At 44.6% G+C, this 27,949-nt stretch overlaps 1 protein-coding gene across 4 annotated transcripts in view; it reads left to right on the top strand.

The window, feature by feature from the left end:
• LOC119518751 (carbohydrate sulfotransferase 6) overlaps positions 1-27,949 on the top strand; it is a 38,775-nt gene that overhangs the window by 642 nt on the left and 10,184 nt on the right. Inside the window, exons 2-4 of one of the 4 annotated variants that reach the window (XM_037816094.1) lie at positions 12,755-12,828; positions 14,096-15,351; positions 19,252-19,314. In XM_037816094.1, the coding sequence (XP_037672022.1) occupies positions 14,112-15,308 (1,197 nt within the window). In that variant the 5' untranslated portion in view covers positions 12,755-12,828; positions 14,096-14,111 and the 3' untranslated portion in view covers positions 15,309-15,351; positions 19,252-19,314. Of the gene's footprint in view, positions 1-12,754; positions 12,829-13,997; positions 14,019-14,095; positions 15,884-19,251; positions 19,315-27,949 lie in introns of those variants that run through there. The other 3 variants (XM_037816093.1, XM_037816092.1, XM_037816095.1) reach the window with 3 other exon arrangements.

Here is a 27,949-nt window from a genome sequence, read left to right as displayed (position 1 = left end):
ACACGGTTTCACTGTGGGGCTCTTGAAACAAGTTTCGAAGGGCATGGCTTTGAAACATCTAGAAAGCTCTCCAAGGGCTTTTCCTACGGAACCCTTGAGGGAAATCAGCTTGTGAGTGAATTTGGATCCAGCCCCCGCTGAATTTGAGCCCAGCTGTCCCTGCTTCTGGCTACTTGATCTTGGGCAATAATGGAAGCCCCTGTTGGCCCCAGGATAAGTGCCCAGTAAATGTTAACTCTCCTTCCTCTTCCTCTTATTCGGGAGGCAAAAAACAGTCAACATGCCCATTTCTGAGGATGGGAAAATTAAGGCCTAAAGGGCAGAAAGGATTCGGCTGACCGAAGTCACAGGTGAGTGAGTCAAGCACCAGAGCTAAGAATAGTACAGGCAGAGAGGGTTGGCTCTGCTAAGGGTTGTGTTGTCTCACTTACTCTTCTCCAACCTGCGCGGTAAGGGCTGTTATAAGCTCACCTTACAAAGGAGTGAACTGGAGCACAGAGGGCTTAGGCGTGACCGGCGTCGTCACAGGTCTCATTGGTGGTAGAGAAGGATTTGGACCCAGTTTGGCTTCAGAAGCCAGGCTTCTGGCCACTGATGTGCGGCGCGCGCACGCGCGCCCCTGCCTGCCTTTGCGGTGCGCTGTCGCCAGGGCTGCCTGAACTGGGTTGGGCTATTGTCCCACCACTTGGGGTTTCCTTATGAAAAGACTTTCCCTCGGATCTGTAGGGAAATAACAATATAATGCAACCTGGCGATAGGTGTACATCTAACCAGAATTTGGAAGATTCCTGAACAAACTTCCAAATTTACTAGATGCCAAACATTTTGCTAAGTACTTTATAAATATTAACTCATTTAATCTTCAGATCAAGCCCTTGAGGTGAGTTATATATTTCCTCCATTTTATAGATTTAAAAAAGCACAGAGAGATTAAGTAAGTTGCCCAAGATCATACAGTAAATAATCAAGTCGAATGCATAGTCTTAACCACTGTGCTATACGTACTTCCTCTAACAGATGAGGTCCTGCTTCTAGTCTAGTTCATGTACAAAAATACATGAACAAGAGTATTCTAGTTAGTGATAATGTCATTAACAATAATTTATCAATATCACTTAATACTCAGTTCATTCTGAAACTTCACTTATTACCTCAAAGACTCAGAATCCAAACAAGGTGGTTATGTGTTTTGAGTTGTTTTCTTCTAAAACAGCTCCTTCCTTTTTCTTTTTATGTCACTGACTTGTAAGAATTCTTTGGTTTTTTAAAATAAATTAGTCAAAATAAAAGGTTAAAAAAATAACCATTCCAGATTGTCTGTGTAATAAGAAAGGGCTCTGTCAGTACTTAGAGCAGCAGGGGAATGTGCCAGATGTGCTCATATATCCCTTCCCCCCTGTGCTGCTGCAGGGAAGAGGTTGGGGGCCCTAAACTGTAGGGGCCTCCAGCTGTAAGATTCTATGATTTAGACCAAAATGGATGCCGTGCACTTGAGGGTCCCCAAAGCTCAGAGCCAGGCAAAGGGGTTTATGTATCTGTTCCAAAATGCCCCAGGGCTGCTCTGAGCCAGGGAGACTTCCTTTCCCAGCCTGATTTGAATTCATTTCCTAATAGATTCTTGCAGGCAAATCTGTTTCCCTCCAGTAACATCTGGGCTGTGTAAGTCCAGCCCCTCTGCTCTGGCTGATGCCACGCAGCTGCATGCTCAGACCAGGCAGATGTGGCTGGGACTTGGGAGCTAGGTGTGTCTTCAGTCACACTAAGGTTAGGCTTGGGAGCCTTGACACACTGCACTGCATACGAGGCTGTTCTGGTTTGCTAGAGCTGCTGTTATGCCAAATACAGTAATGGATTGGCTGTTATAAAGGACATTTATTAGGTTACAAAGTTACAGTTCTACAGCCATAAAAGTGTCCAACCTGAGGCATCAACAAGAGGATACCTTCACTGAAGAAAGGCCAATGGCGTCCGGAATACCTCTGTCAGCTGGGAAGGCACGTGGCTGGCATCTGCTGGTCCCAGGTTGTGTTTCAGCAACTCTCTCTCTGCTCCTCTGTGTCCTTGCTTCTTTCTCCCAGGGCATTTCTCTCTGAGCATTTCTCTCTTAGCTTCTCTGGGACAAACTCTGGGCTTCATCTCTTAGCTTAGCATCTCCAAATGTCCTGTTTTTCACAGCAGTGGTTCCATTTTACATTCCCACCAACAATGTACAAGGGCTCTTATTTCTCCATGTTCTCACCAGCACTTGTTTTTTCCTGTCTTTTTTATTATAACTATCCTAGTGGGTGTGAAGTGGTATCTCATGGTTTTGATTTGCATTTCCCTGGGGGCTAATGATATTGAGCATCTTTTCATATATTTATCGGCCATTAGTATATCTCCTTTGAAGAAATGTCTATTCAAGTCCTTTGCCCATTTTTAAATTGGGTTGTTTGTCCTTTTATTGTTGAGTTGTAAATTTTTTATATATTCTGGATATGAGAGTCTTGTCATATATAAGATTTGCAAGTATTTCTTCCCATTTTGTGGGTTGTCCTTTCACTTTTCTTGACTATGTCCTTTGATATTCTTGTATTTTTAACATAAATGGTATCATATGATATGTGTAGGTAAGTTTTGTTAACTGCGTTTTTCCACTTCACACTATGCAGTTAAGAATTACCTCTAAAGTTAGATTGTTAGGGTTTGAACCTGAATTTTGAATCTGCTACACTGTGGTTCCTTTAAGAAGTCCCTTAATCTCTTTCTTTCTTCCTTTTTTCCTTCCTTCCTTCCTTTCTTTCCTTTTTTCATAATGTACTGAATTTTAAACACCAGATACTACCAGTGTACAAACTTATGCTGCCGGGTTACTCATTTATCTTAGTTCAAACCTTAGACTGAAGCTTCTACTGCCATCTCTGTGCATTTATCTTATCTTTTGAAAGTTTAATCATCTAATACATTTGGGAGAGCAACATTCACCCATTTCCTCCAGAGTGACAGCTGTCATTTTTTTTCTGTCCTTTTTTTTTAAAAATATTATTTTTATTGTGAAATATAACATATACAGAAAAGTGATAACTTTCAAAGTACAATTTAACTGGTAGTTAGCAAATTTCAAAAGAATGTTATGGGTTACAATTCCACCATTTCCATTATTTCCTTATTGTGAAGTATAACATAAATACAGAAATGTGGTAACTCTCAGAGTATAATTTAAAAGTAGCTATAGAGCAAATTTCAAAGCATGTTATATGTTACAGTTCCACTATGTCAGTTATTTCCTTCTAGCTATTCTAATACCTTAGAAACTAAATATATATATTATATATATATATTTATTTATATTAAGATTCAGTATTCATAATCCTTTTTTTAATCTTCATTTTATTGAGATATATTCACATACCACGCAGTCATACAAAACAAATCTTACATTCAATTGTTCACAGTACCATTACATAGTTGTACATTCATCACCTAAATCAATCCCTGACACCTTCATTAGCACACACACAAAAATAATAATAATAATAATTAAAGTGAAAAAGAGCAATTGAAGTAAACAAAGAACACTGGGTACCTTTGTCTGTTTGTTTGTTTGTTTCCTTCCCCTATTTTTCTACTCATCCATCCATAAACTAGACAAAGTGGAGTATGGTCCTTATGGTTTTCCCAATCCCATTGTCACCCCTCATAAGCTACATTTTTATACAATTGTCTTCAAGATTCATGGGTTCTGGGTTGTAGTTTGATAGTTTCAGGTATCCACCACCAGCTACCCCAATTCTTTAGAACCTAAAAAGGGTTGTCTAAATTGTGCATGAGAGTGCCCACCACAGTGACCTCTCGGCTCCTTTTGGAATCTCTCTGCCACTGAAGCTTATTTCATTTCCTTTCACATCCCCCTTTTGGTCAAGAAGATGTTCTCCGTCCCACGATGCCAGGTCTACATTCCTCCCCAGGAGTCATATTCCACGTTGCCAGGGAGATTCACTCCCCTGGGTGTCTGATCCCACGTAGGGGGGAGGGCAGTGATTTCACTTTTCAAGTTGGCTTAGCCAGAGAGAGAGGGCCACATCTGAGCAACAGAGAGGCATTCGGGAGGAGGCTCTTAGGCACAACCATAGGGAGGCCTAGCCTCTCCTTTGCAGCAACCGTCTTCCCAAGGGTAAAACCTATGGTAGAGGGCTCAACCCATCAAACCACCAGTTCCCTATGTCTGTGGTCATGTTAGCAACCATTGAGGTGGGGTAGGCCAATACCCCTGCATTCTCCATAGGCTCCTCAAGGGGGCACTACATATTTTTTTCCTTGTTTTTTCCTTGTTTTTTTTAACCTTTTTTTCCTTTTTAAATCAACTGTATGGGAAAAAAAATTTTTTAAAAAAAAAAAAGAAAGAAAGAAAAACATACAATAAAAGAACATTTCAAAGAGACCGTAACAAGGGAGTAAGAAAAAGACAACTAACCTAAGATAACTGCTTTACTTCCAACCTGTTCCTACTTTACCCCAAGAAAGTTACATAATATAGCAACATTTCTGTGAACTTGCTCCTACTATATCCATCAGAAATTAACAGACCATAGTCATTCCTGGGCATCCCCAGAACGTTAAATAGCTTATCTGTTCTTCTTGGATTATTGTTCCCCCTTCCTTAATTGCTCTCTATTGCTAGTTCCCCTACATTCGACATTATAAACCATTTGTTTTACATTTTTCAAAGTTCACATTAGTGGTAGCATATAATATTTCTCTTTCCGTGCCTGGCTTATTTCGCTCAGCATTATGTCTTCAAGGTTCATCCATGTTGTCATATGTTTCACGAGGTCGTTCCTTCTTACTGCCGTGTAGTATTCCATTGTGTGTATATACCACATTTTATTTATACACTCATCTGCTGAAGGACATTTGGGTTGTTTCCATCTCTTGGCAATTGTGAATAATGCTGCCATGAACATTGGCGTGCAGATATCTGTTCATGTCACTGCTTTCCGATCTTCCGGGTATATACCGAGAAGTGCAATCGCTGGATCGAACGGTAACTCTATATCTAGTTTTCTAAGGAACTGCCAGACTGACTTCCAGAGTGGCTGAACCATTATACAGTCCCACCAACAATGAATAAGAGTTCCAATTTCTCCACATCCCCTCCAGTATTTGTAGTTTCCTGTTTGTTTAATGGCAGCCATTCTAATCGGTGTGAGATGGTATCTCATTGTGGTCTTAATTTGCATCTCTCTAATAGCTAGTGAAGCTGAACATTTTTTCATGTGTTTCTTGGCCATTTGTATTTCCTCTTCAGAGAACTGTCTTTTCATATCTTTTGCCCATTTTATAATTGGGCTGTCTGTACTATTGTCATTGAGTTGTAGGATTTCTTTATATATGCAAGATATCAGTCTTTTGTCAGATACATGGTTTCCAAAAATTTTTTCCCATTGAGTTGGCTGCCTCTTTACCTTTTTGAGAAATTCCTTTGAGGTGCAGAAACTTCTAAGCCTGAGGAGTTCCCATTTATCTATTTTTTCTTTTGTTGCTTGTGCTTTGGGTGTAAAGTCTAGGAAGTGGCCACCTAATACAAGGTCTTGAAGATGTTTCCCTACATTATCTTCTAGGAGTTTTATGGTACTTTCTTTTATATTGAGATCTTTGGTCCATTTTGAGTTAATTTTTGTGTAGGGGGTGAGGTAGGGGTCCTCTTTCATTCTTTTGGATATTGATATCCAACTCTCCCAGCCCCATTTGTTGAAAAGACCATTATGGCTCAGTTCAGTGACTTTGGGGGCCTTATCAAAGATCAGTCGGCCATAGATCTGAGGGTCTATCTCTGAATTCTCAATTCGATTCCATTGATCTATATGTCTATCTTTGTGCCAGTACCATGCTGTTTTGGCAACTGTGGCTTAATAATAAGCTTCAAAGTCACGGAGTGTAAGTCCTCCCACTTCGTTTTTCTTTTTTAGAGTGTCTCTAGCAATTCGAGGCATCTTCCCTTTCCAAATAAATTTGATAACTAGCTTTTCCTAGTCTGCAAAGTAGGTTGTTGGAATTTTGATTGGGATTGCATTGAATCTGTAGATGAGTTTGGGTAGAATTGACATCTTAATGACATTTAGCCTTCCTATCCATAAACATGGAATATTTTTCCATCTTTTAAGGTCCACTTCTATTTCTTTTAGTAGAGTTACATAGTTTTCTTTGTATAGGTCTTTTACATCTTTGGTTAAGTTTATTCCTAGGTACTTGATTTTTTTAGTTGCTATTGAAAACAGTATCTTTTTCTTGAGTGTCTCTTCAGTTTGTTCATTTCTAGCATATAGAAACATTACTGACTTATGTGCATTAATCCTGTATCCCGCTACTTTGCTAAATTTGTTTATTAGCTCTAGTAGCTGTATTGTCGATTTCTCAGGGTTTTCCAGATATAAGATCATATCATCTGCAACCAATGACAGTTTTACTTCTTCTTTTCCAATTTGGATGCCTTTTATTTCTTTGTCTTGCCAGATTGCCCTGGCTAGCACTTCCAGCATAATGTTGAATAACAGTGGTGACAGCGGGCATCCTTGTCTTGTTCCTGATCTTAGAGGGAAGGCTTTCAGTCTCTCCTCATTGAGTACTATGCTGGCTGTGGGTTTTTCATATATGCTCTTTATCATATTGAGGAAGTTTCCTTCAATTCCTACCTTTTGAAGTGTTTTTATCAAAAACAGATGTTGGATTTTGTCAAATGCTTTTTCAGCATCTATTGAGATGATCATTTGATTTTTCCCTTTTGAATTTTTAATATGTTGTAATACATTGATTGATTTTCTTATGTTGAACCATCCTTGCATGCCTGGAATGAACCCCACTTGGTCATGGTGTATGATTTTTTTAATGTGTCTTTGGATTCGATTTGCAAGTATTTTGTTGAGGATTTTTGCATCTATATTCATTAGGGAGATTGGCCGGTAGTTTTCCTTTTTTGTAGCATCTTTGCCTGGTTTTGGTATTAGATTGATGTTAGCTCCATAGAATGAGTTAGGTAGTGTTCCATTTTCTTCAATGTTTTGAAAGAGTTTGAGTAAAATTGGTGTCAGTTCTTTCTGGAAAGTTTGGTAGAATTCCCCTGTGAAGCCATCTGGCCCTGGGCATTTATTTGTGGGAAGATTTTTGATGACTGATTGGATCTCTTTGCTTGTGATGGGTTGATTGAGGTCTTCTATTTCTTCTCTGGTCAGTCTAGGTTGTTCATATGTTTCCAGAAAATTGTCCATTTCCTCTACATTCTCCAGTTTGTTGCCATACAGTTGTTCATAGTATCCTCTTATAATTTTTTTAATTTCTTCAGGATCTGCAGTTATGTCACCTTTTTCATTCATTATTTTGTTTATATGGGTCTTCTCTCTTTTTGATTTTGTCAGTCTAGCTAGGGGCTTGTCAATCTTGTTGATCTTCTCAAAGAACCAACTTTTGGTGATATTTATCCTCTCTATTGTTTTTTTGTTCTCTATGTCATTTATTTCTGCTTTAATCCTTGTTATTTCTTTTCTTGTACTTGGTTTAGGATTGGTTTGCTGTTCATTTTCTAGCTTCTTCAGTTGATCCATTAGTTCTTTGATTTTGGCTCTTTCTTCCTTTTTAATATATGCGTTTAGTGCTATAAATTTCCCCCTCAGCACTGCTTTTGCTGCATCCCATAGGTTTTGGTAAGTTGTGTTCTCATTTTCATTCGTCTCTATATATTTAGCAATTTCTCTTGCTATTTCTTCGTTAATCCACTGATTGTTTAGGAGTGTGTTGTTTAACCTCCAGGTATTTGTGAATTTTCTAAGTCTCTGATGGTTATTAACTTCTAATTGTATTCCATTGTGGTCAGAGAATGTGCTTTGAATAATTTCAATCTTTTTAAATTTGCTGAGGCTTGTTTTATGTCTCAGCATATGATCTCATAATCCTTTGTTAAATCTCTCTTGTCAGTTGCTACCCCTCTCTCTTATTTGATCACTGTCTCAATCTTCAGGGATATCTGGGCAATGACTAACCAACTTGTTCATATTGAAAAGGGGTGTTGACATTATGGGGAAGGGGGATGCACCTGGTTAGTGTTCTTGGAGAGGCTGTAAGCAAGACCCTTAATCTTTGTAAGCCTCAGTTTCCTCATCTGAAAAAACTGAGATGATCATCAGGCCACTTCCAGTTGTTGTGAGGATTGGATCAGAAGGTGGCAGAGGAAAGTTTTGGCATGTAGGAATACCTCAACAGAAGGTATTTATTGGCAGTCGTTGAAGAGTGAGGAAGATGGCCATCTTCCCCCTTGCCTCTCTCCTTCCTCCCTCCCTGCTTTATGTTCTTTTCCTTTCGTACCGTAATCCCTTTCTCTTTCCTGCCTCTTCTTTTCTCCCCTTTCTTTCCCTCTTTTTGGCCTTCCCCCCAACGAATGCCCTGGACTCCCTTAGGGTCGATTTGCTCCCAGTGGTGGCCCTTGGTGCTTAGAGTCCAGGGACCCATCCCTCACTCTCGGGGATTTCTGGACACAGATGGCCTCCAGCTGGTGACAAACGGAGAAAAATCTGAGCCTGGGATTTGAATCCAGTGTTAGATTTCACTCCTGTCGGTCTGTGCCAGGGCTGGGGGAGCTGCAGGGAGAACTTGGCTAGGAGTGAGCACTGCCAGGGAGCTGGGATTCCTGGGCTCCTTACCCCTGCCATGGGGTGTGCGCCTTGAGAAAGGCACTAACAGTTGCCTACAGAGGAGGCTGGGGTGAGTCCTGGGTGGGAGCCAGGGCTGGGCCCTTGAGCAGAGGGGTGGGGGAGAATGGAATTGTGTGATGAACGGTGGTGATTCCTGATCAACTGAAGCACAGGCTGCAGGGTACGAATTCTGGGAGGTGAGGTTGGAAAGCTGAAGGTTGCTGAATGGGAGAATGGCATGATCAGATGAGTGCTTTAGGCATCCCTGGTGGCCCTTGAAGGATGGATGCGTGCCAGGACTGGCTCGAGTCTCCCTCCAGGGCCCTGGGTGGCTGGGCCATTCACTCGGACCACCACCTGGCCTCTTGACCATTTCATGGATGTGTCTTTAGTGTCCCAACTAGATTGTAAGCTCTGCCAGGATAGGGTCCCGGGACATTGGACCTCCTGGATTGATCCTTTAGCTTTCTTTTCTCTTCTCGATTTTCCATCTGTCTTTTTTCCATTTATCCTTTTTGGGTCTATTTTTACATTTCCTCAATTTTATCTTTCAACCCTTCTGTCACAGTTTTAATATCCAAGGCAATTTAACTCCAAGGAAAACAAAATTATACAAGAAAGGAAATGTATTTGAGTACAACTAAATGCTTCAGCTCTGAGTTTTTACTTCATATAATGTCATTTTGAATATTGAGTTACCAAAAAATCATATTAGGAGGAGAGTGGAGAAGGAAAGTATGTGCCTCTTACTCTGTATGTGTGTGTTTTGTGTGTGTGTAGAAAATAAATCCTAAACTCCCCTTGTAGTAAGTCACTAGAAAATGCCATAAATTATAACAGTAATAGTTTAGGCATATTGTTTAGAAACAGGGAGGTAACTTGCAGAAGAAGCAGCTCACAAATTTGCCTCTGGGAAGCAGGCTTCTGGAGGAAAAGAATGACTTGTATCTATTTGACTTTTTAAACTATTTAAAATAGCACATTTAGAAATGATTTAATACAGTTATTTAAAAATAGATCATATGTTCACATGGGTCAAAATTCAAAAGGTATGAAAAAGGGTTTATGGGGAAAAGTACTCCCCCGGGGAGTGTTCTTCTCCCAGGGGAAACTAACATCATCATTTTCTGGTGTAAACTTCCACAGATATTTTGTGCTTATTCAAGCCATGTGTATTATTTTGATAATATTAATTATGATGAAAATAAATTTAAAAAGGATTTTATGACAAAAAAAAGTTTCAGTGATTCAAGAAAGACCGCTGTGTAAGGTACTCCTGGGCTTCAGGGCAGCAAGGGGACTTTGTTTTCTTTTGATGCCTTTTGTACTTTTACTCCCACGCTACCCCCACCCTGAAATATATAATTATTTTTACCATTATCATCGCCAACATCACCATCAAAGACTTGATGGAAGTTGGAGGCCTGGGTTGCCCCTGGGGAGGGACCTAGGGGGAGAGGAGGGGACAGGGAGCATTTTTTCCTCTTCACCATCTGTCCCTTTGGGGTGTGGCTGCTCAGCTGTCCCATTCTAATGGGGAGGCCCTTGTGCTCTGGTGTGGGGCTGTGGCTGCCCAGAGGATGGGGCCCCTTTTCTAATTTTCACAAAGACAATACCTGAGCCAGCCGATGCCTTCATCTGTAGTTTAAAACTTCTGGGACATGTCCATGTATTACCTTTTATGAAAATTAAACACATAATAAATATGTACCCAATAAATAATCAAAAGGGAAAGAATTTATAGGAGAGAGGGATAGGCCTTTCAGGATGGGGGGCTTCATTGGGCAAAGGCTCAGGGGTGGGACGGACCCCAGAACTCTACACTGGGATCTGGCACTTGGATTTAAATCCCTTCCCTGCCACTTACTGGCTGCAGATTCATGTCTCTGAGCCTCAACTAAAACAACCAGGTATGTTGTTTTAACTCCTTGGGATGTTGGGAGGATAAAGTTCCATCGTGAAGGTGTGATGGTTAGGTTCACGTGTCAACTTGGCCAGGTGATGGTACCCAGGTGTCTGGTCAAGCAAGCATTGGCCTAACCGTTACTGCAGGGACATTTGTAGCTGGTTAATAAACCAGAAGGCTGGTCATCAGTCAGTTGACTGTAGCTGTGACTGATTGTATCAACGAAGAGTGTGTCTTCTGCAATCAGAGAATTCAATCAGCTGGATTTAATCGAATCAATTGGAGACTTTTAAGGAAGAGAGGGAAAGGACCTTCACTTCTTCTTCGGCCTACCAGTGCAACGTTTCCTGAGGAGTTCATCAAAGTTGCCAGTTCATTTCCTGAGGGGTTCATCAAACATCTTCACTGGAGTTGCCAGTTTGCTGCCTGCCCTACAAAATTTGGACTCATGCATGCCCACAGTTGCATGAGACATTTTTATAAAATCTTATATTTATAGATATCTCTTGTTGATTCTGCTTCCCTAGAGAACTGTAACTAATACAGAAGGTAAAGTACATATCAGAGGCCTGGTGTGTTCTTCCTTCTTTGAACCATGGAACGACTGGAAGTGTGCTGAACGTAAGACTTCTTATCAGAAAACTCCCAGCTGGGATGTGGACTTTTCTGGATACTTCAAGTAGCAGAGGATATTCCAATCTCCTTCCTAGTTCTAGAGTTCCAATGATAAGACCAGGGAGCAGTTCCCATTTTGTGCAAGACATTTAAGAAGACCTCTGGCTTCCTGGAGCACAAATAACACCTGGGGCACTGGGGCCTGGGTTTGAAATCCCCACTCTGGGGAGGGCAGTTGGCCGTGGCAGCTGTGTTTGGGCCAGAGGTTCGAGGTCCTGTTTGCTGCAGGAAGCTCCCAGGGGTGGGAGACGCCAGCAGCCTGTGGCCAGGAAGAGCCAGAAGGAGCATGGAGACAAGAAGGCCTGGGTTGGGGTCCCAGCTCTCCTGCTATCTCTCTAAGCTTTGGGACCTTCACCTAAAAAGTGATGCCCATGCCAGGGGCCGCTGAGTAAAATCACAGCATGAATGTAAAACACCTAGCATTTGCCTGGGTGGTGATTTATGTCAGCAAATATGAGTTCCTTTCCTCTCCCGCACCCTTGTTCTCAGGGAAGCCCACCATCCATTAGCCAGTACGCGGGGAGAGTAGATGGAAGCCAGCATCCCTGTCTTCCAGGTTTCCCAGGGTGGGCATGGCATCCAGGATGTGGTCTAGAGTCAGCTGGTGACAGCTGTTGGGCATCCACCTCCTACTCCCGCAGCTTCCCAATGAGGGGAAGGCGCAGGGATGCAATCTGCTCACAACTGAAATGCCAGCTTCTCTCAGTGGTGATGTGGACAGGGTCTAGTGGGGAAGCAAAGGCTGTGAAAGCAAGGAGATTTCCCAGGCCTCTCCCTTCCAAAGTAGCAGAGCCTTGAGATCATTGAGTTGCAAGAGCAACTGGTGTGAAGAAGAAAACCCTCTGGGGCCTGCTGTGTGGGAGCTGGGGTCAGTTTTCCTTCCGCCCTGCAGGAAGAGAATGATAAATTCTTAAGACCTGTGGAGGGGGTCTGCAGATGCTGGGATTTGGGAGTGTGCTTGGTGCAAGGCCCAAAGCAAGGTGACCTCTGAGTGTCTTACCTGGTGGTGACGTCTCCATGGGCAGGGGCTTCCTCCAGATGTAGTTAGATACTTTATAACACTGTAAGGTGGCCCAGATGTTGGGTGCTTTCCCCAGCCCTGTCCTCATCTGAATTTGCAGCAGCATTCCTCACAGCAATCCTAAAAGCATAAATGTTGTCATCTCCATTTTACAGAGGGGGATGTTGAGGTTAAATGACATGCCCCAGGTCTCATAGCTCTTAGGTGGCACCACAGGGACTCAAAGCCAGCCCTCCTGATGCTGAGGCCACCCTCTCTCCTTGGCCCCATCATGAGAGCCCGTCAGTTCACACCCTTTAGGAAGAACATATGGAGCCCCTAGTCTGTGGCCAGCTCAGGCCAGGGACAGCACAACCCCGCCTTCATGTGGGTAATCTTCCATCAGTTTGGAAAAGCAGAGCTGTCCCAGTGTGCAGTGCTTTGTACTCCCAAGGGGCTCTAAGCCATCACCCCTCCTGCTTACACAGCTCATTGCTGCCCCTGTGTTCTCAGGCCCCAGGAAACCTCCAGGCATCTCCATGGATTTGTGATTGGCGGGGCAGCTTTCCCAGTAGCGCTGAACAGAGGTGAGTGACCTCAATGGGGAAAGGGGCAAGCAGCAGGGCAGGAAGTGACTCTGCTCTCACCTTCCTCCTGGCTCCATCTTTCCTTTCCTTAACCGATCTCTTCTGCAAACTCGCACACCCCAGAAGGGCACCCTTCCTTTGGGTGATGGCAAGAGCTATTTTTAATAACAAAAGTGGTATCTACTTGCTTTTTTAAGAAATCAAACAATGCAGAAGTGTGCTAAGTAGAAAGTGCAAGTCCTCAGTCAGGTGGGTCACTACATGCCCACCATGCTGGTTTCAAGCCTATGAGCCAGGTACCTGTAGTAGTCCATTTCGACAGGTGGGTAAGTGGAGTCACCTGGAGAGTAAATGTTGGCCCAAGATCACAAGCCAGGAAGTGGCAGAGCCAGGATTCCACTTGAAGGAGCCCTGCTCTGAAGCCTGTACCCTTAACCGACACCTTCTGCTGGCCTAAGTGGCTATCCTCTAGCAGCTCAGTGTCCAGTAGTTTCCGGTGGTTTTTACTGTTTAGAGAAGCTGACTTAAGTCCGACCTCACATTCACTGGGAAATACACAGCTCTCCACTGTCTCTGATTATTTATTCACATGGTAGAGACTTATTGAATGCCTACTATATGCTAGGCAGAAATTTAAGGCACCGAAGACATAAACTTGAATGATACAGTCCAAAATTAGTTGTCTCGAGGAGCTTCACTGGGGAACTCCCACCCCCAAACTGCAATCTTCAGCTTCCATGGAGTTCCTGATATTTCCTTTCCCAGGGCAGAGGCCTTCTCTTGCCCCAACTCAGCCCAGACCAGGAACACTGCCCCCTTTCTGAAAATCCTACCCCAGGAGGCCTACACGCGAGGAGGGCCGAGCTGAACCACGGGGCACAACTTCAAATGCAGTGTTAGACCCTCACACTGCTGCACCAGGAATTGGGCCAGACTGCCCATTAAGCTGCTCAGCTAAACAAATATTCTCCCTAGGAAGAATTAGTTTACTAAGCAAAACACAGGAATTCAGTTTTTAAAATTACATTTTCCCCTTCAGATAGAAAGATGATAAACAGAAACACTTCCCACAGTATTCTGCAACTCGCCGTTTGCTCTCAGCACAGACCAGATCGTGGCGGATGTCTGCACTTGGGAGTCCTGGGAGAGCGGCCGACTGAGAACGTCGTGGTCCTGGAAGGCCCCCTCTGGTGGGGGATCGGGCGCAGGGCAGGAGTCGGGGTGTGGGGCGGGCGGCAGCCGCTGACACTGCGCTCTCCTCCCGCAGACCCTCAGCCGGCGGCATGTGGCGGCCGCGCTTCTCCAGCGCCGCGGTGACCGCGCTCCTGCTGGCGCAGACCGGCCTCCTGCTCTTCCTGGTCTCCCGGCCCGGACGGTCCGGGCCGCAGTCCCCAGCCGACGGCGAGGCGCGCGTGCACGTGCTGGTGCTGTCCTCATGGCGCTCGGGCTCGTCCTTCGTGGGCCAGCTCTTCAGCCAGCACCCCAACGTCTTCTACCTGATGGAGCCCGCGTGGCACGTGTGGGCCGCCCTGTCGCAGGGCAGCGCTCCGGCGCTGCACATGGCCGTGCGCGACCTGGTGCGCTCCGTCTTCCTGTGCGACATGGCTGTGTTCGACGCCTACCTGCCGTGGCGCCGCAATCTGTCGGACCTCTTCCAGTGGGCGGTGAGCCGGGCGCTGTGCTCGCCGCCGGCCTGCAGCGCCTTCCGGCGCGGCGCCATCAGCAGCGAGACCGTGTGCAAGCCACTGTGCGCGCGGCGGCCCTTCGGCCTGGCGGAGGAGGCCTGCCGCTCTTACAGCCACGTGGTGCTCAAGGAGGTGCGCTTCTTCAACCTGCAGGTGCTCTACCCGCTGCTCAGCGACCCCGCGCTCAACCTGCACATCGTGCACCTGGTGCGCGACCCGCGGGCCGTGCTGCGCTCCCGCGAGCAGGCGGCCAAGGCGCTGGCGCGCGACAACGGCATCGTGCTGGGCACCAACGGCACGTGGGTGGAGGCGGACCCAGGTCTGCGCGTGGTGCGCGAGGTGTGCCGCAGCCACGTGCGCATCGCCGAGGCGGCCACGCGCAAGCCACCGCCCTTCCTGCGCGGCCGCTACCGCCTTGTGCGCTTCGAGGACCTGGCCCGGCAGCCGCTGCCCGAGATCCGCGCGCTCTACGATTTCACGGGGCTGCGCCTCACGCCGCCCCTTGAAGCCTGGATCCACAATATCACGCACGGGTCCGGGCCGGGTGCGCGCCGCGAGGCCTTCAAGACCACGTCCAGGGACGCGCTCAGCGTCTCCCAGGCTTGGCGCCACACCCTGCCCTTCGCCAAGATCCGCCGCGTGCAGGAGCTGTGTTCAGGGGCGTTGCAGCTGCTGGGCTACCGGCCCGTGTTCTCCGAGGAGGAGCAGCGCGACCTCGCCCTGGACTTGGTGCTGCCGCGTGGCCCCAGCAGCTTCAGCTGGGCGTCGTCCACCGACGGGCACTCGGCGCCTTAGAGGAGGCCCTGGGTGCGGTGGCCGCGGGGGCCAGGATGCCAGTGTATGGGTGAGGAGGGGGCAGGACGCAAGTGGAGGGTCCGGGAGTGAGAGGAGAGGGGACCAATTCGAAGTTTGAAAGGACTGAGTCCCCAAACTCCTCCATTCTTTCGGACTTCTCAGGTTTCTCTGAGTCCTGTTTTGGCTGTTCTGGATGGGATGTGAGTTCCCATCAGGAGCATTTTCATGGAAAGGGAAGCTGTGCCCTCATGTTCTCTGGGCACAGGGAGTAAGTTCATATTACTTGGGTCCTTCTTAACTCGCTTCCCCCTTGGGTGCATCATCCAGCATCATCTGGGTAGGGCTGAGAAGGTGTCCCAGCCCTACCCAGAGGGTGAAGGGGCACAGTGGTGACCTGACCCCTGAAGTCTGTACCTCACTGCCCAACACACCCCTGGCTGCCTTCCCCCATGCCCTGGTACCCACATCCATCAAAGCAGTTGGCATTTATATCCACTGCATCTGCAGCTGGAACTCAGACAAGATGCTGTTTTTCTTGTCTTGTGGTTTCCTGTTACCCTTGCCCTGCCTCCGCCCCCCCCTCCCCAGGAGCCCAGCACCCCCAACACCCTGCCCAGGTAAGGCGGGTTTGATTTGTCCTGACAGTAAATAATACTGATAGAAATAAACATAATAATTAACCTGTGTATACAGGTTAGCTTTTACAACCTGTGAAATTTGATAAGCAAAACTCAGAAGTGAAAGAACTTATCCAAGGTCGTCGAGTGAGAAGGGGGATGAGGGGTTTGGCTCTGGGGCTGCAGTGGGGAGAACAGGGTGAATCGGCTTTGCAGAGACCTGTCTCCTGGATGAAGAAAGAGCAGATTCTACCACCTTATTTGCTGGAGAGAAGAGCAGGCAGTCAAGGCCAGGGGCTCCAGGAGGTGGTGAGCTGTGGGCCTGGAACGCAGACTCTGGAGGACATCCTGGAGATCCTGGGAGGCAGTGAGGAGAAGTTGCAGGGAGAGGAATCTGGGCCCATCCCTTGCCTACGTCCTGGGGAGGCCCAGGCAGCAAGCCAGGCTTAGCATATGGCTGAGCGAGATTGGCAGCAGGATCAGTGCCTGGAAGGCAGATGGGGGAGGTCACAGGATTAATGTAATTTATCAGGCTTGCTGGAAGCTTGGAAGAAAATATGCCCTGGGGTGGTTCTGTCTTTCCATGGTCCTTCTGAGCCAGGCCCTAGAGGAGAGCAGAGCGAGATCCCTGGCTGCACACCCCAACACCTAGTCCTGGCAGCAAAGGGACTTATCAAAGGGAGGCTGATTGTACAGACTGCTTAGCCCTGGGCTCAGGAAATGAGACTTAGTGAGTGCTCAGTAAATGTTAAAAAGGAAAACGGCTCACAGAACCTCTGGGAGGGACAGGGAAGCAAATTTCAGTCTACACACATAGGAACACCAGCCAGATCACACTGGGACACAGAGCTGGTCCGGGGGCCGTGCCGCTAGCCACCAGAACTTCTGTCCTCCTTACTTCTGGAAATGAGGCATCTGCAACCCCTGTTGCCATCTGTCGGCGGAATTGATCCTGGAGGTTGCCAGCTTTTGGTTCTCAGCCTGGGTATGGGACTTGGACTGTAAACCCACAGCCTCACTGCAAGGCAGGAAGGAGAAAGGGCATTTTCAGCTTCTTTAGCTGGAGGGAGCAAAGGTATATTGACCTTGAAGCTTCAGCTTCAGAAAGTCTCATCTGCGGATCTCTAAAGCTGTAGAAGCTTCAGGCCCCCATAAAACCTGCGTATGCTTCTGATCACAATAGCATGGGGAAAATATTTAAAGTCCCAGATTTATTAATATGTCGGCCAGGATTCAAACTCACTTTGGCTTCAATGTTGTGGTGCTAACAAGTAAACCGTTAGCACGGTTTGTGGATGAAGATGGCCTGTGGCCAGGATGCAGAGAAGGATCCCACCGCAGGCTTGGAAGGCCAGACGGTCTCTGGGGGTCTGCTAGCCGACCTGGCATTTGGCTGCAAACATCCCAAGGGCCAGAGTGTTGAGGGGTGTGGTGGGTATCAGGGCCCCTTCTGCTGGCCCCTTTCCTTCCGGCATGCCTTTCCCCACGCCTGCTGGCTCTGCCTGGGAGGAGTTCCCTGTGGAGCACAGGGGCCAGCCTAGGAACATCCCAGGCAATGTGGTATGTTCAGGGAAAGAAGGATGAACAAGAGGTCAATAGTGTCAGAAGCTAAGAAGGGGGAGACACGGTTCCCTCAAGGGGTCCAGGAAGGCTTCTGGAGGGAGTTGGAGCTCAGAACCCAGCCTGAACATGGCATCCCCCAAGTTTCATTTGCCCCTACAGCTCCGCCTCAGCCATTCTCACCTGACTCCTGAGATGCCAGGACAGAGTCACTGGCTCCAGGACTTGTCTCTCTGTGCCCAGGCATCCCAGGTAAGCCTCAGGGTGAATCTCCTGGCAGATGGGTCACTTCAGGCAAGCCTTAGAGTGAACCTAGGTCAAGTTTTGGGACAAGAGAAGCAGGACCTAGAAGGTGGCCTGGCCAGAAGTTGGATGTTGCATCACGACTGGATCAGGGCGAGGAAGCCAAGGTTGGGGACTCGGGGGAGGTGGACACCTGAGTTGCTGGTCCCATTTGCCTCATCAGTCTGTAGGGGTACAGTCAAGTCAGGGATGCTATATCCCTGAGGACTGCACAGCACCCTCCAAGTTGGTGTAGTGGACTTATTGCTTCAGTGGCCCCAATTAATGGCCTTCCCAAATCCACAGCCTTGGCGATGACTTTATAGCTCCTCCCATCAAGAGTTGGAGTCTCTTTCCCCACCTCTGCAACTGGGCTGGCCCTGTGACTTGCTTTGGCTGGTAGACAATAGCAGCAGTGTCTGTGTGCCTAGGCTTCAAGAGACCTTGAGTGCCTCTGCTTCTTCTCTTGCACTCCTGCCTCCACTGTGAGACCAAGTCCAGGCACAGCTACTGGATAATCAGAGAGCCTATGAAGCAGAGGCAAGCTGTCCCAACCAAGGCCATCCGAGACCAGCCAGCCCCTAACTACTCCAGCTGGTCATAGCCCCATGAATGAGATCACTAAGACCAGAACTATCCGGCCAACTCATGGACTTTAGGATCAATAAAAAAAGAAATGCTTAGTATTTTTAAATCATTAAGTTTTGGGGTGATTTGTCGCACAGCATTGGCAGACGGATACAGCTGAGAATGTAGTGCCCTGTCAGCCTGTAGCTCTTCCATCTTTCCACCAGAGCCCAAGTTGTGCCTACCCAGTGGTGGGGCTGGAATTAATTAATTCCGGCCTTTAGCTGTGGTCCCTGCACTGCAGCTAGGAAGTTCCTGGGCCCAGCAACCCCTCACAATCAAGGTCAAGTGTACTGGTTGCCTCTGGGGTAGGTGTGAGAGGACAGGAGGCAGCAAGCAAAGCACGGGAGGAGCCTGCAGGGTGCACAGGTAAGACGTTGCCTGAAATAGGAGATGGAACCCACCAAATATTCGAGACGCTGTTATGACATCAATGGTGTGTCTTAAATTTGTACTTTGTAGCCAAGAAAATATCTTACTTCCTATGTCAGCTTTGTGTCAACTGCTCATGGCTGACACAAGGTCTGTGTCCCCTTAGGCCCAACTTGCTTCCATTTTCAGATTCTGCCTTCAGGAGCCCGTTCCTACTCCATTGGATGGACTAGCCTCTAACTCAGTGCTGTCCAGTAGGAATATAATGTGAGCCATGTATGTAATTTTACATTTTCAGGAAGCCACATTTAAAAAAGGTAAAAAGAAACAGGTGAAATTAATTTTAACAATATATTCTATTTACCCCAATAGACTCAAGATGTCATTTTAGCATGCAATCCATGTAAAACTATTATTAATGAGATGTTTTACATTATTATTTTTCGTACTGTCTTTGAAATCCATTGTGTGTCTTATACTTACAGCACATCTCAATTTGGACCAGCCACATTTCTGGTGCTTGATAGCCACACGTGACCGGGGCTACCATATTGGATGGTGCAGGTCTGACTCCCCATTTCCATTCCATTTTTATACCCTTATGGCCCTAAGATCTTTCTGTATCCAAAAACTCACTGAAAATGCTCTACTCAAGAAGAGCCCTCTACTTCACATCTCCACATCTTTGAAGTTTGAACTTTGCCGTTTATCCTATGTATTTAAATTCCCAGGGTGTAGCAGGCTGTGCAAGGGGTGGGCAGACTTACAGAGACTTACCGTCACCTAGCGCAGGGCCTGCACTCGGGGCTTATGAGCTTCTCCTCTTGGTTACAAATATTCAGATCGTTTGGGGCACTTCTTAAAAATTAGTTCCCCATGCCTTGTTTCATTTGAATCTCATCACGATGCAGGGAGGCTTTGTTTCTCCCATGTCAAGAGCAGTCAATTGAGTGCTTCATTGGAGACATTTAGTTTGACTAAATGAAGGACCAATAGGAGTTCATGAAGCACAGCATGAAGAAACAGGAAGAGAAGCGAAGGGGGCTGGGGTCTTGGCTCCTTGTTGATCCCCTTGGAATCAAGGTTCCTTGACAAAACAGGACAAAAAGACTCACTCCTGGGAATCCAGCCTCTTGGGATGGGAGAAGCCTCCAAGGAGGTGCCTGAGTATGTGGGGACCCAAGGTCTTAAAGCAGCCGGTGAGCCCTACAAGTGTTGAGAACACTCTGAGGTTCCTATTCACTTCCTTTTCAAGGGAGGCAAAGAAACTTGGAAGCAACCTATTCAATTCTTTTCAGTGAATTTAATGCACTTGCAGAGGGCTTGTAGGGGTGCTTGCAGTGCCCTGCCCGGGTCCCCTGACCGGCCTGCACACCCATCGCCCACAGCTGGGTGTGTTGGCTGTACAGACGTGTCGCAAGCACACACAGCCCCAACTCCTTACCCCCGTCCCCAGGATGTAGGAGAGGCTCAAAAAGCCCAAATAAATCAATCCGTCCGAGCACAGCCCAGACAGGATTCAACAAAACTTTACTTTTTTGTTTATTGTTCGTTTTTTCTTCTTAAAAAAAAAAAGGAATATATGCACATAATAAAATTAAATAAATAATATGGTACAGAAGAACTTACAATGAGAAGCAACAATCCCCTGCCCCACCCTTCTCTACTTCGTTTCTTTCCCCAGGACATGTTTACATCCACAACACCAAAACAAGGCACTCTTACCTACATTTTACATTCATTATATAAATTAACAACTCTCCACTAGAAAAGCCAGGGATTTGACTCCTTACACCCCCAATATCTCCTATTTCCCATCACCTCCCTTATTGCCTGTCTGTTTCTGATAGTTAAATGCCCATACTGATTGGTATATACATTTTGTTGTCCTTGCCTTCCTAGCAAAACTCAACTCACGTTCTACACACCCATTCACAACTAGCTTTTTTTTTTTCATTTATTTATTTTTTTAATCTTCACTTTATTGAGATATATTCACATACCACGCAGTCATACAAAACAAATCGTACTTTCGATTGTTCACAGTACCATTACATAGTGGTACATTCATCACCCAAATCAATCCCTGACACCTTCATTAGCACACACACAAAAATAACAAGAATAATAATTAGAGTGAAAAAGAGCAATTGAAGTAAAAAAGAACACTGGGTACCTTTGTCTGTTTGTTTCCTTCCCCTATTTTTCTACTCATCCATCCATAAACTAGACAAAGTGGAGTGTGGTCCTTATGGCTTTCCCAATCCCATTGTCACCCCTCTTAAGCTACATTTTTATACAACTGTCTTCGAGATTCATGGGTTCTGGGTTGTAGTTTGATAGTTTCAGGTATCCACCACCAGCTACCCCAATTCTTTAGAACCTAAAAAGGGTTGTCTAAAGTGTGCATAAGAGTGCCCACCAGAGTGACCTCTCGGCTCCTTTTGGAATCTCTCTGCCACTGAAGCTTATTTCATTTCCTTTCACATCCCCCTTTTGGTCAAGAAGATGTTCTCCATCCCACGATGCCAGGTCTACATTTCTCCCCGGGAGTCGTATTCCACGTTGCCAGGGAGATTCACTCCCCTGGGTGTCTGATCCCACGTAGGGGGGAGGGCAGTGATTTCACCTTTCAAGTTGGCTTAGCTAGAGAGAGAGGGCCACATCTGAGCAACAAAGAGGCATTCGGGAGGAGGCTCTTAGGCACAACCATAGGGAGGCCTAGCCTCTCCTTTGCAGCAACCGTCTTCCCAAGGGTAAAACCTGTGGTAGAGGGCTCAACCCATCAAACCACCAGTCCCCTATGTCTGTGGTCATGTTAGCAACCATGGAGGTGGGGTAGGCGAATACCCCTGCATTCTCCACAGGCTTCTCAAGGGGGCACTACATCTTTTTTTTTTCCTTGTTTTTCTTTTTTTTTTTTTTTTTTAAATTTACCTTCTTTTTTAAATCAACTGTATGAAAAAAAAGTTAAAAAGAAAACAAACATACAATAAAAGAACATTTCAAAGAGACCATAACAAGGGAGTAAGAAAAAGACAACTAACTTAAGATAACTGCTTAACTTCCAACATGTTCCTACTTTACCCCAAGAAAGTTACCTAATATAGCAACATTTCTGTGAACTTGCTCCTACTATATCCATCAGAAATTAACAGACCATAGTCATTCCTGGGCATCCCCAGAACGTTAAATAGCTTATCTGTTCTTCTTCGATTATTGTTCCCCCTTCCTTAATTGCTCTCTATTGCTAGTTCCCCTACATTCTACATTATAAACCATTTGTTTTACATTTTTCAAAGTTCACATTAGTGGTAGCATATAATATTTCTCTTTTTGTGCCTGGCTTATTTCGCTCAGCATTATGTCTTCAAGGTTCATCCATGTTGTCATATGTTTCACGAGATCATTCCTTCTTACTGCCGCGTAGTATTCCATCGTGTGTATATACCACATTTTATTTATCCACTTATCTGTTGAAGGACATTTGGGTTGTTTCCATCTCTTGGCAATTGTGAATAATGTTGCTATGAACATTGGCGTGCAGATATCTGTTCGTGTCACTGCTTTCCGATCTTCCGGGTATATACCGAGAAGTGCAATCGCTGGATCGAATGGTAACTCTATATCTAGTTTTCTAAGGAACTGCCAGACTGACTTCCAGAGTGGCTGAACCATTATACAGTCCCACCAACAATGAATAAGAGTTCCAATTTCTCCACATCCCCTCCAGCATTTGTAGTTTCCTGTTTGTTTAATGGCAGCCATTCTAACCGGTGTTAGATGGTATCTCATTGTGGTCTTAATTTGCATCTCTCTAATAGCTAGTGAAGCTGAACATTTTTTCATGTGTTTCTTGGCCATTTGTATTTCCTCTTCAGAGAACTGTCTTTTCATATCTTTTGCCCATTTTATAATTGGGCCGACTGTACTATTGTCATTGAGTTGTAGGATTTCTTTATATATGCAAGATATCAGTCTTTTGTCGGATACATGGTTTCCAAAAAATTTTTCCCATTGAGTTGGCTGCCCCTTTACCTTTTTGAGAAATTCCTTTGAGGTGCAGAAACTTCTAAGCTTGAGGAGTTCCCATTTATCTATTTTCTCTTTTGTTGCTTGTGCTTTGGGTGTAAAGTCTAGGAAGTGGCCGCCTAATACAAGGTCTTGAAGATGTTTTCCTACATTATCTTCTAGGAGTTTTATGGTACTTTTTTTATATTGAGATCTTTGGTCCATTTTGAGTTAATTTTTGGGTAGGGGGTGAGGTAGGGGTCCTCTTTCATTCTTTTGGATATGGATATCCAACTCTCCCAGCCCCATTTGTTGAAAAGACCATTATGACTCAGTTCAGTGACTTTGGGGGCCTTATCAAAGATCAGTCGGCCATAGATCTGAGGGTCTATCTCCGAATTCTCAATTCGATTCCATTGATCTATATGTCTATCTTTGTGCCAGTACCATGCTGTTTTGGCAACTGTGGCTTTATAATAAGCTTCAAAGTCAGGGAGTGTAAGTCCTCCCACTTCGTTTTTCTTTTTTAGAGTGTCTTTAGCAATTCGAGGCATCTTCCCTTTCCAAATAAATTTGATAACTAGCTTTTCCAAGTCTGCAAAGTAGGTTGTTGGAATTTTGATTGGGATTGCATTGAATCTGTAGATGAGTTTGGGTAGAATTGACATCTTAATGACATTTAGCCTTCCTATCCATGAACATGGAATATTTTTCCATCTTTTAAGGTCCCCTTCTATTTCTTTTAGTAGAGTTATGTAGTTTTCTTTGTATAGGTCTTTTACATCTTTGGTTAAGTTTATTCCTATGTACTTGATTTTTTTAGTTGCTATTGAAAACGGTATCTTTTTCTTGAGTGTCTCTTCAGTTTGTTCATTTCTAGCATATAGAAACATTACTGACTTATGTGCATTAACCTTGTATCCTGCTACTTTGCTAAATTTGTTTATTAGCTCTAGTAGCTGTATCGTTGATTTCTCAGGGTTTTCTAGATATAAGATCATATCATCTGCAAACAATGACAGTTTTACTTCTTCTTTTCCAATTTGGATGCCTTTTATTTCTTTGTCTTGCCGGATTGCCCTGGCTAGCACTTCCAGCACAATGTTGAATAACAGTGGTGATAGCGGGCATCCTTGTCTTGTTCCTGATCTTAGAGGGAAGGCTTTCAGTCTCTCACCATTGAGTACTATGCTGGCTGTGGGTTTTTCATATATGCTCTTTATCATGTTGAGGAAGTTTCCTTCAATTCCTACCTTTTGAAGTGTTTTTATCAAAAAGGGATGTTGGATTTTGTCAAATGCTTTTTCAGCATCTATTGAGATGATCAATTTATTTTTCCCTTTTGACTTGTTAATGTGTTGTAATACATTGATTGATTTTCTTATGTTGAACCATCCTTGCATGCCTGGAATAAACCCCACTTGGTCATGGTGTATGATTTTTTTAATGTGTCTTTGGATTCGATTTGCAAGTATTTTGTTGAGGATTTTTGCATCTATATTCATTAGGGAGATTGGCTGGTAGTTTTCCTTTTTTGTAGCATCTTTGCCTGGTTTTGGTATTAGATTGATGTTAGCTTCATAAAACGAGTTACGTAGTGTTCCATTTTCTTCAATGTTTTGAAAGAGTTTGAGTAAGATTGGTGTCAGTTCTTTCTGGAAAGTTTGGTAGAATTCCCCTGTGAAGCCATCTGGCCCTGGGCATTTATTTGTGGGAAGATTTTTGATGACTGATTGGATCTCTTTGCTTGTGATGGTTTGGTTGAGGTCTTCTATTTCTTCTCTGGTCAGTCTAGGTTGTTCATATGTTTCCAGGAAATTGTCCATTTCCTCTACATTATCCAGTTTGTTGCCATACAGTTGTTCATAGTATCCTCTTATAATTTTTTTAATTTCTTCAGGATCTGCAGTTATGTCACCTTTTTCATTCATTATTTTGTTTATATGGGTCTTCTCTCTTTTTGATTTTGTCAGTCTAGCTAGGGGCTTGTCAATCTTGTTGATCTTCTCAAAGAACCAAATTTTGGTGATATTTATCCTCTCTATTGTTTTTTTGTTCTCTATGTCATTTATTTCTGCTTTAATCCTTGTTATTTCTTTTCTTCTACTTGGTTTAGGATTGGTTTGCTGTTCATTTTCTAGCTTCTTCAGTTGATCCATTAGTTCTTTGATTTTGGCTCTTTCTTCCTTTTTAATATATGCGTTTAGTGCTATAAATTTCCCCCTCAGCACTGCTTTTGCTGCATCCCATAGGTTTTGGTATGTTGTGTTCTCATTTTCATTCGTCTCTATATATTTAGCAATTTCTCTTGCTATTTCTTCTTTAACCCACTGATTGTTTAGGAGTGTGTTGTTTAACCTCCAGGTATTTGTGAATTTTCTAAGTCTCTGATGGTTATTGACTTCTAATTGTATTCCATTGTGGTCAGAGAATGTGCTTTGAATAATTTCAATCTTTTTAAATTTATTGAGGCTTGTTTTATGTCCCAGCATATGATCTATTCTGGAGAAAGTTCTGTGAGCACTAGAAAAGTATGTGTATCCTGGTGATTTGGGATGTAATGTCCTGTATATGTCTGTTAAATCTAATTCATTTATCAGGTTGTTTAGGTTTTCAATTTCCTTATTGGTCTTCTGTCTGGTTGATCTATCTATAGGAGAGAGTGATGTGTTGAAGTCTTCCACAATTATCGTGGAAACATCAATTGCTTCCTTTAGTTTTGCCAGTGTTTCTCTCATGTATTTTGTGGCACCTTGATTGGGTGCATAGACATTTACGATTGTTATTTCTTCTTGCTGAATTGCCCCTTTTATTAGTATGTAGTGGCCTTCTTTGTCTCTCAAAACATCCCTGCATTTGAAGTCTATTTTATCTGAGATTAATATTGCTACACCTGCTTTCTTTTGGCTGTAGCTTGCATGAAATATTTTTTTCCATCCTTTCACTTTCAGTTTCTTTGTGTCCCTGTGTCTAAGATGAGTCTCTTGTATGCAACATATTGATGGTTCATTTTTTTTTGATCCATTCTGCGAATCTGTATCTTTTAATTGGGGAGTTTAATCCATTTACATTCAACGTTATAACCGTGAAGGCATTTCTTGAATCAGCCATCTTATCCTTTGGTTTATGTTTGTCATATTTTTCCCCTCTGTCTATTAATGTCCTTTATTGTACCCATACCGAATCTCTTTAGTACTGAACCTTTCTCCAAGTCTCTCTGTCCTTTCTTTGTTTCTCTGTCTGTAGGGCTCCCTTGAGTATCTCCAGTAGGGCAGGTCTCTTGTTAGCAAATTCTCTCAGCATTTGTTTGTCTGTGAAAAATTTAAGCTCTCCCTCAAATTTGAAGGAGAGCTTTGCTGGATAAAGTATTCTTGGCTGGAAATTTTTCTCACTCAGAGTTTTAAATATATCGTGCCACTGCCTTCTTGCCTCCATGGTGGCTGCTGAGTAGTCACTACTTAGTCTTATGCTGTTTCCTTTGTATGTGGTGAATTGCTTTTCTCTTGCTGCTTTCAGAACTTGCTCCTTCTCTTCTGTGTTTGACAGTGTGATCAGTATATGTCTCGGAGTGGGTTTTTTTGGATTTATTCTATTTGGAGTTCGCTGAGCATTTATGATTTGTGTATTTATGTTGTTTAGAAGATTTGGGAAGTTTTCCCCAACAATTTCTTTGAATACTCTTCCTAGACCTTTACCCTTTCCTTCCCCTTCTGGGACACCAATGAGTCTTATATTTGGACGTTTCATATTATCTATCATATCCCTGAGGTCCATTTCGATTTTTTCAATTTTTTTCCCCATTCTTTCTTTTATGCTTTCATTTTCCATTCTGTCATCTTCGAGGTCACTGATTCGTTGCTCAACTTCCTCTAGTCTTGTACTATGAGTGTCCAGAATCTTTTTAATTTGGTCAACAGTTTCTTTAATTTCCATAAGATCATCCATTTTTTTATTTAGTCTTGCAATGTCTTCTTTATGCTCTTCTAGGGTCTTCTTGATTTCCTTTGTCTCCCGTACTATGGTCTCATTGTTCATCTTTAGTTCTTTGAGTAGCTGCTCTAGGTGCTGTGTCTCTTCTGATCTTTTGATTTGGGTTCTTGGGCTTGGGTTATCCATATCGTCTGGTTTTTTCATATGCTTTATAATTTTCTGTTGTTTTTGGCCTCGTGGCATTTGCTGAACTTGATAGGGTTCTTTTAGGATTTGTAGACCAACTGAAGTCCTTATCTCTAATTTATCAGATCTACAGCTTCGTGGAGTACACTTTCTCTAACTAACCAGCAGATGGCGTCCACGAGCCACCTGTTCTCCGCAAGCCAGTTCTCCCCTGCTTAGCCTTTTTGGTGAGTGGGGGAGTGAGTCTTGTGGGGTCCAATTGGTGTACCAAGCTTGCGTGTGTGGTTGGTGTTGCCCGCCCTGTATATGGGGCGTGTTTCTGGGCAGTCAGGGAGGGGGGGGTGGCTCTAACAATCAAATCTCCCTGGTGATCCTGGAGTTTTAAAGCTGCTGCAATAGTCTAATCCTTCAGTTCAGTCCTGCCACAGTTTGTCTCTGCCACTGACCCACAAGTCCTTGGTATTGGCGTATGGCTCCTGAGACTTGCAAGTGGGCCCCTCTTCCAGGCTGTGCACCCCGGGTCCTCTGTTGAGGGATGACTGTGCTATGTCACAGGTGAGTGCCATCCCCCCAGGGCAGTTCTGGGCTGCTGGGCTGTGTAGGGAGGCTCCCAGTCTGCTGAAATGATGGCTGAATGGGGCTTTGTTAATTCACACTGCTCTACCTTCCCAACTCTGGGACAATCAGCTGAGGTTGCAGGGAAGGCTAATGTCCACGCCCAGTTTTGTGGTGTGTGCCTGTTACTTGAAGCACTTCCGTCACACTGGGTTGTCTGGGGCAGCTCTGGGCTATGTGACTGGCGATGGGCAGGAGTGTTTCCTGTCCACCAGGATGATGGCTGTGAGCAGACACCCCCCTTTTCTTGGGAAGTTGTGGTGTTTAGTGAATTTTCTCAGCCACTGGATTATTGCCTTTTGTCTCAGAGCTCTCTTAGTTCTGCTCTTGACTTGACCTGCCCAAATTGCAAGTCTTTGAAGCTTTCTGTATTGGGCTTCTTAGAGTAATTATTTTAGAAAAAGAAAAAAGGATTAAAAAAAAAAAGGGGGGGGCCCTACT

Source organism: Choloepus didactylus, chromosome 22, assembly GCF_015220235.1.
Source record: "Choloepus didactylus isolate mChoDid1 chromosome 22, mChoDid1.pri, whole genome shotgun sequence".
NCBI classification, from domain to species: Eukaryota; Metazoa; Chordata; class Mammalia; order Pilosa; family Megalonychidae; genus Choloepus; species Choloepus didactylus.
This window is presented reverse-complemented; position numbering and strand designations above follow the sequence as displayed.